The sequence below is a fragment of the Octopus bimaculoides genome, chromosome 9 (genome assembly GCF_046866305.1).
Source record: "Octopus bimaculoides isolate indiv1 chromosome 9, ASM4686630v1, whole genome shotgun sequence".
Lineage (NCBI taxonomy): Eukaryota > Metazoa > Mollusca > Cephalopoda > Octopoda > Octopodidae > Octopus > Octopus bimaculoides.
The window spans coordinates 14,946,313-14,963,591 of record NC_142936.1 but is presented as its reverse complement, the minus strand read 5'-3'; the positions used below and the strand labels follow the sequence as shown (position 1 = coordinate 14,963,591).

The window sequence follows — 17,279 nt, the reverse complement described above, 5'->3', positions numbered from 1 at the left end:
TAGAGTCTGTGTGAGAGGCCAGATCTGGCCAGTTTCAACATAGAACAGTTAGAATATTTGGGTCTGTTATATCCAGTCTAAATGCTTAAGAGTTAAGCATGAAAATCTTTTTATTTCTGATTTCAGTGAAATTACCCCCACTCTTAGCAGCCTCTTACTTTGGGACTTGCTAATGAATGAATACCACTAGGCATTTGTTTTCTTTCTCTAAGTAAGAGGAAAATTTTAAATATCATTTGATATATCCATACATACTTCATTCATCACAATCCATGTCATTGGCTTATTTCAATTGTTTCTCTCAGCTCAGTCTAGTCGTTTTTCAGTATTTCTATGCCTGCATGATTCTACAGCTCGTTCAGGCTTTATTTCTAGTAATGCTTTTATTTATTATACATACATACATATACACATGTACACACACACACATACATGTATGTTTGTTTACACACACACACACACACAATATATATATATATATATATATATATAAAGGGAGAAAAGGATAATGAGAACAATGGCAAAGTTAGAAATATATTTTATGGATAAAGTCTAATAAAGTCTATATTTCTAACTTCGCCATTGTTCTCATTATCCTTTACTCTCTTTATACATACACAGGCTAATACACGACCTATGTTATAATCCCCACTCATGTTTATACAACGAAAGGGGCAAAACTAGCCGCTATACACCACTTACTCAGTATTACCTATATCTTTGGGTTTGGTTGAATCCAATACCCTTCATAACCTTATATATATATATATATATATACATGCACATACACACATTGCAGTACAATTTGTCTGGGAGATGGTTTTAAAGCTATGATAAATGGACAATTTCAGCACCTTAACCACTTAGCCACATGACTGGGGACCAATCAACAATAATAATAGTGATAACAATTTCTAACTTAAATACAACACCACATGTTTTTAGGAGTGGGGTGTCGTTGATTAAATAAATACCAGTACATGGAACCTCAAGTGTCATCAATTTATTCATCACTGATTGAGGGTAGCTCAGCCGGCTCAATTGTGAACCACATTACGCTTATCATGGATTGATATGTGATAACACGGGTCAGTGATCTGTTGAAAATACTGTTTGTACTGCAAAAGCAAGCTCTGGCATTTGCCCACAATGTTTAGTTACCCAGAATGCACTATCGCTTATGTTTACATGACCATGCCGTGAAGCAGAGTATTATTTACTTTTTGGGGGATTTATGTACTCATTCCAATCAACATGAGATTAGTGAACAGGAAATAAAAAATATGAAGGCATCTGATCCTTACAAATAACACAGATGAGTGTATTCTCTACAGGAAAAAGTAGAGATGATGAAGAAAATACATGAAGGTGGAAGCTTCTCTGCTTTGGGGCCACGAGTTTGGTGTCAATGAATCTACCATTCATCCCATTTACAAAGGGCATGGAGATGACTCATTTATCAATGTGATTTTTTGGGGGGGACAAAACTCCTGTGATAAACGAGGATAGATATACTTGTTTTTATTGATTCCCAGGATGAGAAAAAAACAAAGGCAACTCTGGCAAAATTTGAAACCAGAACAGAAAGGGATCTAACTAAACACCACATGACATTTTTGTTTGTCCCCAAACCAATTTTTTTTTTTCCATACCCTGCTTTGATGACAATGATTACTTCTTAACATCAGGTTTCATAAATACAATTTGCTGAAGGATTACAAACATCATCTATTCGACAAAACAGAAGAAAAACCTCCATAAATCTTTACAGTGGCTTAAATAAAAATAGTTATAATCTGAACTGGAGCCTAATAAATCAACATGTTTTGTACGACCTCTTTGAACACACAACAGACACCCTAGAGCAGCCACTATTGTTATCCTACATCACCACGTCATTTAATATTTGCAAGTTTGCATTGTTCCTGTGATAGACAACACAAAATCTGGTCTGCAATCTGTCAGCTAATGGGGATTGAGTAGATATATAAATGGTTAACTAAATAAATACATATTCACCTCGCTGCTAACTACACAACTGTGAAGTGTCTGTGATATTATTTTTCAAATGAAAATATTTTGGTAGTGTATTTCATGAAACACTACACAATGTCAGTGTTAGATTTACAAACTTCGACAAAAACCCCATTAACTACATGTTAACTGTTTCTCCAAAACCTTGTGACAAGGTTTTATTACTTTCTTATCCAACATGAATGTGTCTGCAAGTTTGAATTATCTCTTTAATACAAAAATTCAACTTTATGCAATGCAACTGCAGTTTAGTTGGCCTCAGTTAAGAGATGCCAACCACTTATGAAATTGAGTGGTATTAAATAACGCTGCCATGTTAATCACAGTTAGGTTCAAACAGACAAAAACCTGCATCAGTCAATATTAAAATTACTTGTTGTTAACTACATAATATAGGTTGAATTTAAAATTTAAAAATAAGATAAAACATTTTCTGAAAGTTTTATGAATAACAAAATATTTTTTTTAAAAAACCTTTAGAAACTATTAAAATGATAAGACTCAAACCTACATCTACTGTTAATGACTATTAATTTTGCTTGGTAATTAGATGGCAGTATTCAGCTCTGGTTGTGCAATGTATAATGAATGGTTTGTGTGGTGTACATGTGAAGTAGTATATTATGTGAGTGTATGTGTGTGTGTCTGTGGTGAATATGTTTGTGGTAGGTTTTCAATGAAGCAAGTGTGTTTGTGTGTATTGAAAGATGTATGTGGTGTGGATAAAACTTTAAAAGAAAATAGCAGACTGGAACAGAAATACATACACACACTGAAAAATAGGAAAATGTCAATGAGAAACATGCTTGCTAAAGGCAATCAGTAAGGTTCTGTTGCTAGCATCATAACTAGTTGTTATTTTGTGGCAGTTACAATGGCAGAGATTCAAACTGTTTAAGGCATGTTTAATAATTGTCTTGGAGACATTGTTAACTCTCATTTCATTCGGGATCAATTAGATGAACTTAAAACTTCTCTTGATGGAAAATGATACGAGGTACTTCTGCATTACAGTTAATTATTTTGCAATCGATTTATTGCTTGGTTCTCTATGGTAGTAGAATATTCCAGCCCATTTATCTCTCTGGTAAGGTCAGTAATAAAACTATTCATATCTATTCCAGATAAATCTTAAATCATCAGCAAATATATGTGTTACCTGATGAGAGACAAACTTCTCCGGATGAATAAGATTGGTACCCGATTTCTACAGAAGCAGATTCAGGTAAGTAGTCATGATGCTCTTAATCTCAGAACATGCCAGCTGTAACACAATACAAACCATAATGATAATATTATCATCATGTTGTCTTCATCCTTGTCAGTGAGTTGGTTAATACAAATTATAGATTTTAAAGAAAGAGAAAGTTTTTCAAGAAAGCATGACTTAGATGGCTTTAGCATGTTTAGATATTAATGCAAATTGCAAAAGCAAGGATTTTCCAGCTGTCTACTTTTTCTTATAGCCACTATTTCACTTTAAGGAGCACCATGTAATATCTACCACTTCTGCAGAAGCAGCTGATCTAAGAAGTGTAATATTTGCTTATGTTCACAACACAATAGCTATATCAGAGCTTGGTACTATTGTTGATCAAGCTAGCGCTAGAGTACCCCAAAATACTAAAACACTACACGTTTTTAGTTACTTGTAGTCTGTAATATTCATTTAGCTTAACCCTTTACCTACTCTGTGCATCGTGGAGGTGCAATGGCCCAGTGGTTAGGGCAGCGGACTCGCAGTCATAGGCTCGCGGTTTCGATTCCCTGACCGGGCGTTGTGAGTGTTTATTGAGCGAAAACACCTAAAACTCCACGAGGATCCGGCAGGGGATGGTGGCGAACCCTGCTGTACTCTTTCACCACAACTTTCTCTCACTCTTACTTCCTGTTTCTGTTGTGCCTGTAATTCAAAGGGTCAGCCTTGTCACACTGAATATTCCCCCGAGAACTACATTAAGGGTACACGTGTCTGTGGAGTGCTCAGCCACTTGAATGTTAATTTCACAAGCAGGCTGTTCCGTTGATCGGATCAACTGGAACACTCGACATCGTAAGCGACGGAGTGCCAACAACTCTGCGCATCATGTGATGCGCAGGACACATGATACACATTCCCAATTTTTTTCAACCACCAGGAGGAGTAAATTGGGATTTATGAGAGGAAAGCTGTATATTACTGAGAACATACTAACTAAAAGTCTGAAAACAAGTATGGATGTTCAGGAGAAATTTATGGAAACGCTTTGGATAGGTAAAGGATTAAATTATTTCTCATATTTTATCATTTTTAGTTTTTTCCAGTTTTTTTATTCAATGAAATATAGGTTTCTGTGAAATTCCAATTAAATCATAGATAGAAGATTTTTCAATTATAGTAAGCAACTAAATGGTAAATAACAGGAAAATGCTAGTCATGCACGCACACACGAAAGTAAAATTAAAGATGAAATAAAATTTTTTAAAAAGTCAGCAAAAATTTAATTTCATAACTCTTGTTCATAGCTCAAAGGATTAGCTGAATCAAGATTGAAAAATTGTTTTATACAAAAGAATTACTTTGATCTTGTTTCCAAAATGATGTTATTTGTTATTTTTTTTTTTTTGTTCATTACTTAAAGTTGTTCAAGAAATAAAATTAAAATAATGAAAGGATGAATTAGATGAACAAAAACAATATCCAGAAGGTTCCATTGTCCGTATATTTATGTTGCCATTATAGTGAGGACAGTTAAAATTTTTTTTTAGAACTTCTAGAACAGAATGAAATGTGTTATACATGTACAAAATTTTTAAATTAAATGTAAGGAGGTTCTATTATGAAGAAAGAATTTTAATTTAATTTAGGGTTAAAATGGAAGGAATACAAAAGCAGCATCACCCCCTTATAAATATATATAAAAAACAAAAACAAAAAACAAAATAATAATGAAGAATTAAAAGATGAAGAATTTTGGTTTAAACTGGAATCTCAAGATTCCAAATGTTCCCTAAAGAAACATCCAAAATGTCTTGAAATGATCATGTCATCCTTTCTGTCAGTTTTTGTATTTTATTTATGTATATATTTATTATTATTTTTGGTTTTATATTTTCTTGGTTTCGAAATTGTCTTAAAAGTATTTTCAGGTATATGTGTGCAAATGTTTGTGTGTGAGACACCAACTACAGTCAAATACCCCTGCTTTAAAAAAAAAATTTTTAGATACAAAATAAGAGGTTTCACGGGGTAGTTTAATGAAGAAATCAATGGAGTTAGCTGGGTGATAAGTACTGATAAATCTGACCATAAAATAAATGTTTAAAAAAAAAAAACTTTGATGGAGAAACTGAAGGTAGCATAAAGAAATTTATGGTAGACCAACAGAGCAAGATTTGGTGTTGAAAAAATAGAAGAATTTTTTTTAATGAGAATTTAGATAGATAATGTGATAAAATAGATCTCACACAGTTATGACAGTAGGTTAACAACGGAAAGGAAGATATTAGGGGAATAGAAGGGAGATATGAAATCAGGTGAAACCCCTGGTACAGAACTGGGAGAAAAAGAAGATACTGTAAGTCCTATAAATACATAACAGGGATTGGTAACACTAAGATTTTATATATATAGTTACATAATAAACCGCACCTCATACATACACACACAATATTTTTTACCTTTTCTTCGAACCAGTCCCAGTTTAGAAATTATTTCAAAATTATTTGTTTGCCTTTTTATATTAGAAACCACAAGAATATGGTATTAAAATAAAGCTGCAAGTATGTAGTTAATTACATATGGATTTGTGTATTTGGCTGAGGTGGAGGAAGAGGGGGTAGGGATTCTCAATTCACTTAATTTTAATTTGAATGAGAATCATGAAGACACATTAATGAATTAAAAGAGAGAGTCGTGTTAGGCTATGTCGTGATGTTTTTATATGGTCGTAAACTAACTAAGATGTATTCACAAACAAATGCATTTTCTTGTCAGACATTCGATATTTGGAAGAGATATCAAAAAAAAAAAAAAGAGGGGTGGAGAGGTGGGTGTAGAAATACAGAAAGGACTAAAATAAGGTTCGAATGACTTGATTAAAAAAAAAATTAAATTAAAAATAAAAAGCAAAAAACGAAACACACAGGAGTTGAAGAAATACTGTTTATGGAAGTTATTTAAAAAAAAAAAAAATGAAGAGTTAAAATTAATTGTAAAGAGGCATATTGCATGATAAGAGTCACTTTTGTTCTCCCTTTACTTCACAACTGTGTATTTGTATGTATGTGTGTGTATGGGTGTGAAACAAAGAAGTTGAGCTCATTAGTGTTAATTACAGCATCATATTTGCCCAATCTAAGAAAAAAAAAAAACCTTGTATTTTATTATTTTTTTTTCTTCTTTTAAATGTTTAGTCTTGGGGCTTTCACTTCCACAAAAAAATTTCCAGCACACTGAAATTTCCAATTCACAAAAGATTTTATATACACACACACAGTTAAGCATATGTGTATAAGTATGTATGTATGTGTTTGTGAGTATATATATATATATTTATATGCACGTGTATATGTATATATATACATACAAATACACACATGTATATATATATACACACACACACGCGTATATATATACATGCACATACTCTGTGTATAGAAGGGCATGTCAGCACGTGTGTATGTGTGATATTTGTTTAAAATTTAAACAGTCAACAAGTTTTTGTTCCTTTTTTCTTCTTCTTCCTTTCTTTGAAATCTTCGATATTTCTCTTTATTTTCATTTTCTTAAATAAAAAGATGACAAAGAACAGGAGAGAGAGAGAGAGGGAGGTGGGGGAAGATAGAAAGAGTGGGGAGGAGAGAGAGAAGGGAGGAAAGAAAGAAAGATGACTTCTTCAAGTCCGCACCTGAAATTTTTCTCCAACCGTTTTTGAAAACTTTTTGGTGGAGATAAATTTGTAGGACATGCTCAGCTCAGCTCACAGCTCTGTTGAGTATCTGGCTAATAGACAGCAATGAGAAAGAGGGGGGAATAAGGAAGAGAGAGAGAGAGAGGAAAAGAAAGGGTGATAGAATAAGAGGTGACAATGACAGAGTGGTGGTGGAGCGGGATAGCTAGCCGACTTTATGTACAGATGAGGAAAGAAAGACTGCATTAGCCAGTTGGGTTGTTTGTCCTGAACAGTGCCTGGCAGAGCTTAGGGCAACGTGAGGGTTTAGTCCCCATCAGAATGTCTGCATGAAGGATGTGTCAGGCCTAATGAAGAGTTCAGCATTCGAATTCCTGTTGGGTTATGGCATTTAAATCTTTCATCAGGCCCTCCAAATTTGCCATCTCTGCTGTTAATTCCTCGGTACTTAAAGATTTCTAGAAGAAAGAAAAAAAAAAAAAAAAAAAAAAAAAATTAATAAATTTGGGAAAAAAATGAGAGAAAAATTAATGATTTTAAAATTAGAAATACGAATATGAATTTTACAAAGCTGTTAATTAATTTTAATAACGAATCAATCATGTAATTGAAAGAATATCAAATAAGTTATGAGTAGAGAGAGACTGAAATGTGAAGTGTGATAATGAGCTAATTCTTGGTGTATATAGTATGTAGAGATGGGAATTACTGAGATGTAAAAAGCAGCATAAATATTATTGTTATTTGAATATGAATGGACTGTTTGCCAGTTCTCACCTAGATGTCCCCCAAACAAAACTGTATCCTATTTGGAATCTGTCAATACTTTTTATTTTTGGTATTGGTGGTCTTTTATGTTCATTTCATTGTATTGTTCAGAAGGGATGGTGTTTGAGTGTGCTGTTGCTGTGGTTACAGAATTTCTTTTGTCAGCCAGTCAAACTGAGGCATGTGGATTTACATGGCTTATCACAGGACTAATAATAATGGCTCTAAGCAAATTTCAAGCTTATGACTATGCGCTGTCATCCTAATTCTATGACAAACATGACTTATTGTTGTTTGGTTATCTAGACCAGGCCTGGCTAACTCAAATCACATTATGGGCCACTTTTAATCACAGAAAGTTTTTTGAGGGCCATTTGTATATTGACAGAATTGAAAGCATTTTCCTTTCTCATGCTGTTATTACAATAATGAATGAATGACCGTTGATTCAACATAAAACAGTAGAATCTTTCTGTTTTACTTTTCATTACAATCTTTAATTTTTGATAAAATTTTTAGAATGTTTGTTTAAATAAACCCATTTCAAGAAAGAATCAAGCAGGCTGCAAGATAAAAGTCTGTGGGCTGCATGCGGCCTGTGGGCCTCAGGTTGGCCAGCCCTGATCTAAAACACTTTCTGTTGGCCCCATTGTTACTGATGATGTTCTTTATTTGTGGGTCAGACCTAGCAGTGATTATCCGGTCTTTCTATAATCAGGAACTATCAAATAGTAGGGTGTGATCTGAAGGATATTTCAATGCTGTTTTCAGTGGGTTGAGCAACCCTACAGAGGCTTTTTTACTGGCTTGCCCTAGTTAAGATTTCAAGATGAAAGCTCTTTCTCTCAGGACACCAAATGTAATGAAATACATTTTACAGCGTCATCTATATCTATCTAATAACTATTGTATAGCTCAGTTTGTGAGTGTTGCATCTATAGAAATCCACGAGTCGCACCAATGGATTCCTCATGGTCGAAAATGCCCGGAATCAGCCATTTTTTTTTTTGGTTGCTTCCTAACACTTCAATTTTTGCATTAAAAATAATTTTAAACCATCAATTCTAACAATTTTCAAATCGCCATTATTTGCAAACATGAGTTCAGTCCCCTTCTACCTACGCTGTAAACAGATAGAGAGAGAGAGAAACACAACAGATTTTTTCAATATCGTTTTTTTACTGGGTTATTTTGTAAACAATGTTACTATGCTTACAAAGAATAAATCCTGTGGTTGATTTCTTCGACCAACGGCGGTGCTCCACCATGGCCGCAGTCACATGACTGAAACAAGTCAAGCAATAAAAATCTATGCCATTTTCATCCCGAGCAAGGCCGGGTATCTCTGCTAGTTTGTTGTAAAAAGAACAACCAGAGGATATGTGCATAAATTACAACTCTCCAACCAGCCAAAATCATCAAATGGTCAGTATTTAAGACCCACCACCATCATCCTTTTTGTGTGCTCTTCTATGCTGGCATGGAATGGAGAGACCAATCCAAATCAGATCACATTTGAAGTTACTACCTTCCTAAAAGGGCTGAGAACCATGTTTCACTCATATGCTGTGTGGCTTCTATGGCTACACATCCTCAATATTGCCAACCACATCACAAAATGTACTGGATACATTCTAGTCTTTATCAATTAATGCCCATTTTCCATGCTGGGATGCACCGGATGGTTTGATGCAGAGCTATGTCAGGCCCCAATGTCAGCCTAGGCATGGTTTCTACAGTTGGATGCCCTTCCTAATGCTAGTCCTCTATCTCTAACAAAGAACAGTTGGCTATTAGAACTATGTGCTGATCCCAAAGCTCATTTGGTGTTCTATCAGCCTAGGTGTTCTTCCTTTGAGCTGTCTCATCAATTGGGAAGGGGATAAGCTGTTCCTTGCCTAAAGCATAATTCAAAGTTCTGTGTGAACATCTGAGACAAACAAAACTGATTTATAGAATTTATGCATTGTCCAACATTGTGATTGCAATTCTTTAGCCCCAGGTCAGCTTTCTATTAAGCAGAGCTATGATCAAAGATGTTCCAGCCATGACAAGCTCATCGTTTTTATTTCTTGTCTTCAGAAATTGTGCATCTAGCATGTATAAACCAGATTTCAAGATAACTAGTGGAGAGCTGCATCAACAAAAATCAGATTCTGATATTCAGAAATTTGAATAAATTTCAATGATGTGAAGGAGACTTGAAATCCTAATGATTCACGTATCTAAGGATTTATTCATATTACCCAGGATGTTCTTCCTTAAGACAATAGGGAAACTTGGTGCATATTTCTAGCATGTTATGACCATGAAGAGGAACCGTCTCTTTCTCTTATATATTAGTTGGAGTGGTGTCCTTGTTTTGATTGTTGCTTTCACTGCATTTTAGCCTTTCGTATGCTCCAGCCTTCTTCAAGTGTCTTGTGTTTCACCTTAGTACCTTGCCTAGGATTGAACTCAGAACTTCTAGGTGACTGCACTGCATTTACCTGGAGGTTGAGTTCAATTTCAAGCAAGGCACTACAGTGAATCACCAGACACCTGAAGACAACTGGAGCAAATGAAAAGACGAAACATTGTGAAAGCAATGACCAAGATGAAGACACCACTTTGATCGATACATAACATAAAATTTCTCATCTCTGAAATATAGAATTGTATTGTCTATTTCTCTTTCTAGAAAAGGCCATAGGTTCTCTTCTTGCAGGTTAAATACTAAGATTAGGTACTTTAACCCTTATGATACCAACCCAGCTGTAACCGCCCCTGACAAATGTCTTGTTTTCAAAGGTTTTGAATTAAAATCTTCCACCAAACCTTAGTCACAATTTATTTTCTTAACACTTGCTTAATAACTAAGCTATTTTACTAAATTCTTTGTTATATTTAAGATTAATTGAAAGAAACACTGAGCATCTCAACAAAAATATGGTACCAAAAGGGTTAAGGCCAGTAATCTTTTCTACTGAAGCATGGCTCAAATGGGAGTTGAGATTGTAATTTCTATCTAAGATGGAAATTACAAACTTACAAGTAGTATCATTGACAATTAATTAATACATTGAAAACTTTGTGCTTGTGCATGAGTAAAAAAATCAGACATAATTTGTAATAACCATGTGTGTGTGTGTGTGTGTGTGTCTCTCTCTTGCGTGTAAAAAGCATTTAATATCATCAACATTTTTAGGATATCCATTTTAAAGAAAAGACTTAGGAAATATAACTACTCAAATTTCAGAATCAAAGCAATAATTATAAAATTTATACAACACCATATATATATATATACACACACATATTATATGTACATACATAGAGAGAAAGAATAAGAGAGAAAGAGAGAGAGAGGGTGAGATAGAAAGAGAAGTGCAAAATATGCAAAATAATGTTACAGAACAGATAACTAAATGACTTTAAATAAACACAACATCAACAATATTAAAATACATTAACTACAACATTACTAACATCAAGTACAATATCACTAACAACAACAACAAGCATGAACAACAATGCAATATTAACAGAAGAGAAGCATTTTTTTTTTTGTATGATGGATTACTACAGAAGTCATTAACGTTAATGATACTGAAAAGCTGTAAGGTATTTTTAACTGTCAGACATAGTGAATGTTTGATAGACAATTTGAGACAGTCAAATAATATCTGACTGACAATTTGAGACAGTTGCAAAATGTCCGAGAGACAATTTGAGACAGTTGCAAAATGTCCAACAGACAATATGAGACAATAGTCTAATGTCTGACAGACAATTTGTGACTGTCACTCAATGTCTGTCAAACACTGACTTTATTTCATTCACCCATTGAGTAAAAATTCATTAATCAACTCCCAATTCTTCCCACCCCTTTACACACAGAAAGAGGGGAAAAAAATAACAACAATCAAATGTTCCCTCGTGTGTATGAGAAATGAAAGTTATACAAAGATATAGAGGGAGGGAGTTATAGAAAAAGAGGAGAGCTATAGAGCAATTAGAAATTTTGAGAGAGAGAGAGAGAGAGAGAGAGAGAGAGAGATAATAACAGAGTTGGTGAGGGGTTATAGGGGAAAGTAAAGAGAAAGAACAACTCAGGAATGATCATTGATTTTTTTCTAAAGAAAATCATTTATCTAACACACACATACAATATATATATATATATATATATACCGTAAATCCTCGAGTATAATCCGCATTTTTCCCCCTAAATTTAAAGGTCAAAATCCCTAGTGCGTACTATATAAGAGGTTAAAAATGAAAAACTATTTTCTAAGCAATGTCCGAGTCTCTATTTGCTGTCCGGCAATGTTTATTCAGACGCATTTTGTGATGTCGGGCTTATAACGAATAGTGATAAATATGTAAAGGAAATTTACTTAATATTTATTTTTCACTGATGTTATTACTGCTATTTCTATATTTTCTGCAAGCAAAGTGCACAAAAAAGCTACACGTTTGCATTATGTTATATATACAATAATAATAAAGGACGTTACCGTATATATGTTTACAAACCAAGGACGTTATATAGACCTCCTTGACTCAAGTTAGAGAAGGGGTGCGTACTATACACAAGGTTTAGGTTTTTCAGAGGTACAGCCCCCTAAAGATCCCCTGAGTATTATACTCAAGGGCGGACTATATTCGAGGATTTACGGTGTGTGTATATATATATATATATATATATATATATGAAGATGTTGATTGGGACTTTGCATTACTATAATTGTACTCATGCAACAGCTGTTCTCGGGATAGGAGATTGGTCTATCTCCAGTAAAGATTCCAAGTTAGACTAATCTTGAAGGATCGGTGAACTGAGGCAATGCAGAATGAAGAGCTCTGTCTAGAATTACAATGGAATGGTAATTGTTTCAGACATTTATAATAATATCTGAATTTGCAGAGGTAGATAATCCATACTTGTTGTGATATATATCGGATAGAATTAGTTTTGATGGTTACATGGATAAAAATGAGACCTCTGTTGCCAGGCAAGAGATTGTGTATATGTTTATGTTGATACCATTTGAACAATACAAAAGCTTTACTTAAGTCCAATAACTTAGAAGATGTCTTTGAGGTTGATAAAATAAGTACAAGACTTAAATGTAAGTATTGGCATTGATATAATCAACTAAAATCTTTCAAGATGGTGTCTTGGTATAACTGCAGTTCAATGACCAAGATGAGCAGACATTATCATTATAGTCATCATCACCACTTTAATATCCACTTTTCCATCCTTGTATGGGTCAGATGGAATTTGTTGTGGCAGATTTTCTACACAGGGATGCCCTCCCTGTCACCAACACTCACCTGCTTCCAAGCAAGGTAATATTTTCTCATAGCCAGACGTTTTTCATGGAAGAATGGAAATGAACTAGTCTGCTTCTTTGATGATGATGTTGATAATTATATACGACCATCATGTGATGTCTAGAGAAGAATACATACAATCTTCCTATCTCTCTCTCACACATGTGGATATGTCAAGCTTCTAGGCTTCTCTCAGTTTCTGCCTACAAGATCCACTCACAAGACTTTGGTTGGCCTGAACTTATAGTAGGCAACACCTAAGGTGCTGAGCAGTGAAGGTGAACCCAAGACCACATGCTTGAGAAGTTCTTAACCACACAGCCACTCTTGTGTTCATGCACACACATGAATTGTGGTGTTATACATGAATATTGAACAAATTCACTGGTACAATAGTATGCTGTGGACAAGGCGTTGAACAACTCTCAGCAAAACAGCAGATAAGAACCACAAAGAGAGAAAGAGAGTGATAGATGGCAGTAGAGTGCCAAATTTGTGAAATACATTTGTAGTTTGTCAGTTTATATATAGTTCTGACACCAAAAGAATTACTGGCTGTATATAAAATCAAATATGTCAAAAAGAAAACAACATCCTTAAACACACACACACACACACACACAGAGGTACAGCTGTGTGGTTTAAGAAGTTCATTTCATCTCAGTGTGTAAATCCTTGGCAAGTGTCTCCTACAAGAGTTTCAGGTTGAACAAAACTCAGTGGAAATCCATCAAAAGGACCATTCCTGTTCTTGGAGGGTACATTTAACACCCATCACCCAGATAGCAATTAACCCCAACATCTTGCCCTTGGGTACCTTTAGAGACAACTCCAGTCCACTCAGCTGGCAAAAATGAGTAGTACTTGTATTCCAAAGGGCCAGCCTTGTCACGCTGAATCTCCCTGAGTGCTCAGCTGTGGAGCTCATGTCTGTGGAGTGCTCAGCTACTTGCACCTTAATTTCACGAGCAGGCTGTTCTGTTGCTAAGGCCAATTTAAACCCTTGTTATTGTGACTGATGAAGTGCCAGTGTGCCACATATATATATATATATATATGTATATATATATATATATATATATATGCCTATCAGCAAGTGAATATGGTAGGTTGGTAGCACATTTGATATCTTGTTACTTATGGCTATATGTCTTAACATTCTGAGTTCAAATCCTGCTTAGACTCGCTTCGTTTTTCTCTCCTTCCATATTGATAAACTTAGCATCAGACAAAATCCCGATGCTATGGTTGGTATAAGGGAATAAAAACCCTTGTATGGTGTACCCCAGCATAGCCACAGTTCAATGATTGAAATCAGTAAAAATATAATAATAATCCTTTCTACTATAGGTACAAGGCCCAGAATTTGTGGGGAGGGGGATAGTCGATTATATCGACTCCAGTGTTTTACTGGTACCTAATTTATCGACCCTGAAACAATGAAAGGCAAAAGTTGACCTTGGTGGAATTTGAACTCAGAATGTAAAGATGGACAAAATGCTGCTAAGCATTTTGCCTGGCACACTAATGATTCTGCCAGCTTTCCGCTTCAATCATGATAATAATAATAATAATAATAATAATAATAATGATGTTTTCAAATTTTGGCAGAAGGCCAGTAGTTTTATGCTAGGGGTAAGTCAAAGTCAACCTCAAAGGAATTTGAACGCAGAGCTTAAAGGACAGATGAAATGCCCATATGCCAACGATTCCGCCAGCTCACCACGTTAATAATACTAATAACAATGGTTTCAGTTTTTGGCACCGTGCCAGCAATTTTGGGTAGGGATAACTTGATTACATCAACCCTGGTACTTTATTTTATCAACCTTGAAAGGATGAAAGGCAGTGTCGGCCCTGGTGTAATTTGAACTCAGAATGTAAAGACAGACGAAATGCCGCAAAGCATTTTGCCTCGCATGCTAATGTTTCTGCCATCTTGCTGCCTTATTATTATTATTATTAATAATAATAATAATAATAATAATAATAAATAAGAATATGTTATAGCTGCCTTCCATTCATCATTTTTGTTTGTGTGTGTTAATTTTTTTTCCTGAAGACAATGTCATAGCTAAATGGTCTCATGTGAAGGCTAGCACAATAAACATGTCTTGTAAAAGGTGGGGGGAGGGGAAAAAAGGATTGGAGACAGGAAGAGCATTTGGCCATAGAATACTCTCTCAGTAGATCTTGAGTAACCAATGCCAATATGGAGAAAAATGGACAGTAAAATTATGATGATGATGATGATAATGAAGGTAATGATGATGATGATTTCTATAGACTTCATCACTACTTGAGTTGTTCAAAATTAGTTAGGAAAAAAAGAAAAAAAGACAATTAAGACTCAGAAAAGGTGAAGGGTATTTCAAAGAATATCAAGGTAATGTTTTGGAAGAAATGAAGTAAAGAAGAAAGAAATGAAAAATTAAGGAGAGAATTAAATCTCCATATAATATATACATACATACATATATATATATATATATATATATATATATATATATATCAAATTCATTGTATAAAAAATGTAATACTTTTAGAAGATGAACGACAGTGACTTTTGAAGTTTTGGTCCCCTACCCATTGTTGAGCTGTCAGGTTGAAAACTTCAAGATCAATGTCACTACTCTTCTCGTAAAGGTATAAGATTTTACTCTATAAAAAGTATTGAGCAATTCTTCCTTTTTATGGTAAATTGTTTTTATTGCAACTTGACATATAAAAACAAAGTGATATTCATGACTCACATAGGTGAAAGAAGAAAAATAACAAAACCAACCTGTCGTTAGTTAATCATGGATGCTTTTCGGGATTAGAATTTTGTAAAAATTCACTTCCACTCTTCAGCATGATATTCTAGATTATAAATTTGAAAATGCTAATAAACCTATGCACATTCCATCATGTGACATCCAGCATCACACAAGAGAACCAGCATCTCCAAATTCATATCGACGAGTAAAGTTTGTATCCGTCTTCAAATTTCCCCACATGCGTCACGAGTAGTACCGCAGAAAGAACTGCAGTTTAACTATCCAGGAGTGGATTATCATTATAGATATAGGGCAATTCCCTGCCCTATATCTATAATAATATATATATATATATATCAATATATTATAAATTAACTACCAACAAAAATAATTGGTAAGCTAACTCAAAAAATCATCACCAAAATAGCAGAAAAAAACGACAGTGAAGGTATGTAGACTCTTCAAGAATCGATCCTTTTGGTTATATTAATAATAATAAAGGAGTTACGACGCAAAAACGTATATATTCAAATGAACATATTTATCTTCTTCAATATATACTTCAGTATAAAGAATTCATTAAGGGACTTAATAAATCAAAATTTCTTTACACAGCTTCAGGAATAAATATACGTTTTTGCATCGTAACTCCTTTATTATTATTAATATATATATATATATATATATATATATTTTCAATTATTCAGACTTCATTGTTGTTGGTCTGTATCGGCAAGACTTGTATTATTTAGTAAAATTGATACAAAGAGTATAGTGAACTTGCTGTAGGGACTGAAAACTCTCCTGTATCTCTCATTTACTTCTCTCCTGTATATATCTCTTCCCTGAAGAAGGCCTATGTCTGAAACATTGGATTTTCCACTCCACCCTGCAGGTCCACTGTACTATTTTTTTTATCAATTTTATCAATCCCTGTACCAATGTTTGTTATTTGGTTGGTACCTTCTAAGCTTTGATGCAAAAGTAGCAGAAAACTTCACAGATTACATAAGCATAACAGAGCCACAACAAAGCCGAAATGTTTTCCTTTCCCACATGTTAAATTCTAAATCAAACGCTGAACCACAACATTCCCATTGATTTGGTGTATTATTCCATATATGTGTGTGTGTCGAAGAGGGGTGGGGAGTTTGAAAGGAGCACGTACACACAGAGATAGGCACACCTGTTTAAAATGATACAATATCAAAAACACCTGGGTGTAACATGACATGCATTTTCTGAAGAGAAGGATATAAGGTGAGGGATGTGAAAGAGAGATAGAAGAAAAGAAAGAAGTCAAGAGACAAACTGATAGAAAGAAAGAGAGAAAGTGAAAGGGGGGGAGGTGATAGCTTAGGGAGTGTACAATAAAAGATAGGATATATATATATATATATATATATATATATATATATATATATATATATACCATAGCTAGATTTAACTGTGACTGAAATTCATGGAAGCCAGTTAATTGAAATAAGTCGTTTGGAAGATGGTT

The 17,279-nt window shown here is 34.3% G+C and overlaps 1 protein-coding gene and 1 long non-coding RNA gene across 52 annotated transcripts in view; one reads left to right on the top strand and one right to left on the bottom strand.

Annotated features, from left to right (window-relative positions):
• LOC128248697 (uncharacterized) overlaps nucleotides 1–17,279 on the top strand; it is a 132,827-nt gene that overhangs the window by 12,576 nt on the left and 102,972 nt on the right. Inside the window, exon 2 of one of the 2 annotated variants that reach the window (XR_016243054.1) lies at nucleotides 3,159–3,259. This is a non-coding gene — a long non-coding RNA (uncharacterized LOC128248697). Of the gene's footprint in view, nucleotides 1–3,158; nucleotides 5,969–17,279 lie in introns of those variants that run through there. The other variant, XR_016243053.1, reaches the window with a different exon arrangement.
• Nucleotides 4,492–17,279, bottom strand: part of LOC106874615 (neogenin) — a 303,881-nt gene continuing 291,093 nt past the window's right edge. For 32 of the 50 annotated variants that reach the window (XR_016243048.1, XR_016243039.1, XR_016243044.1 and 29 more), the window contains one exon: nucleotides 6,165–7,384. Coding sequence is in view for 34 of the 50 variants with exons in the window: in XM_089357168.1 (XP_089213294.1) it covers nucleotides 7,233–7,384 (152 nt within the window). In the remaining 16 variants the exon portion in view is untranslated. Of the gene's footprint in view, nucleotides 7,385–17,279 lie in introns of all 50 variants that reach the window. The other 18 variants (XR_016243045.1, XR_016243052.1, XR_016243049.1 and 15 more) reach the window with 1 other exon arrangement.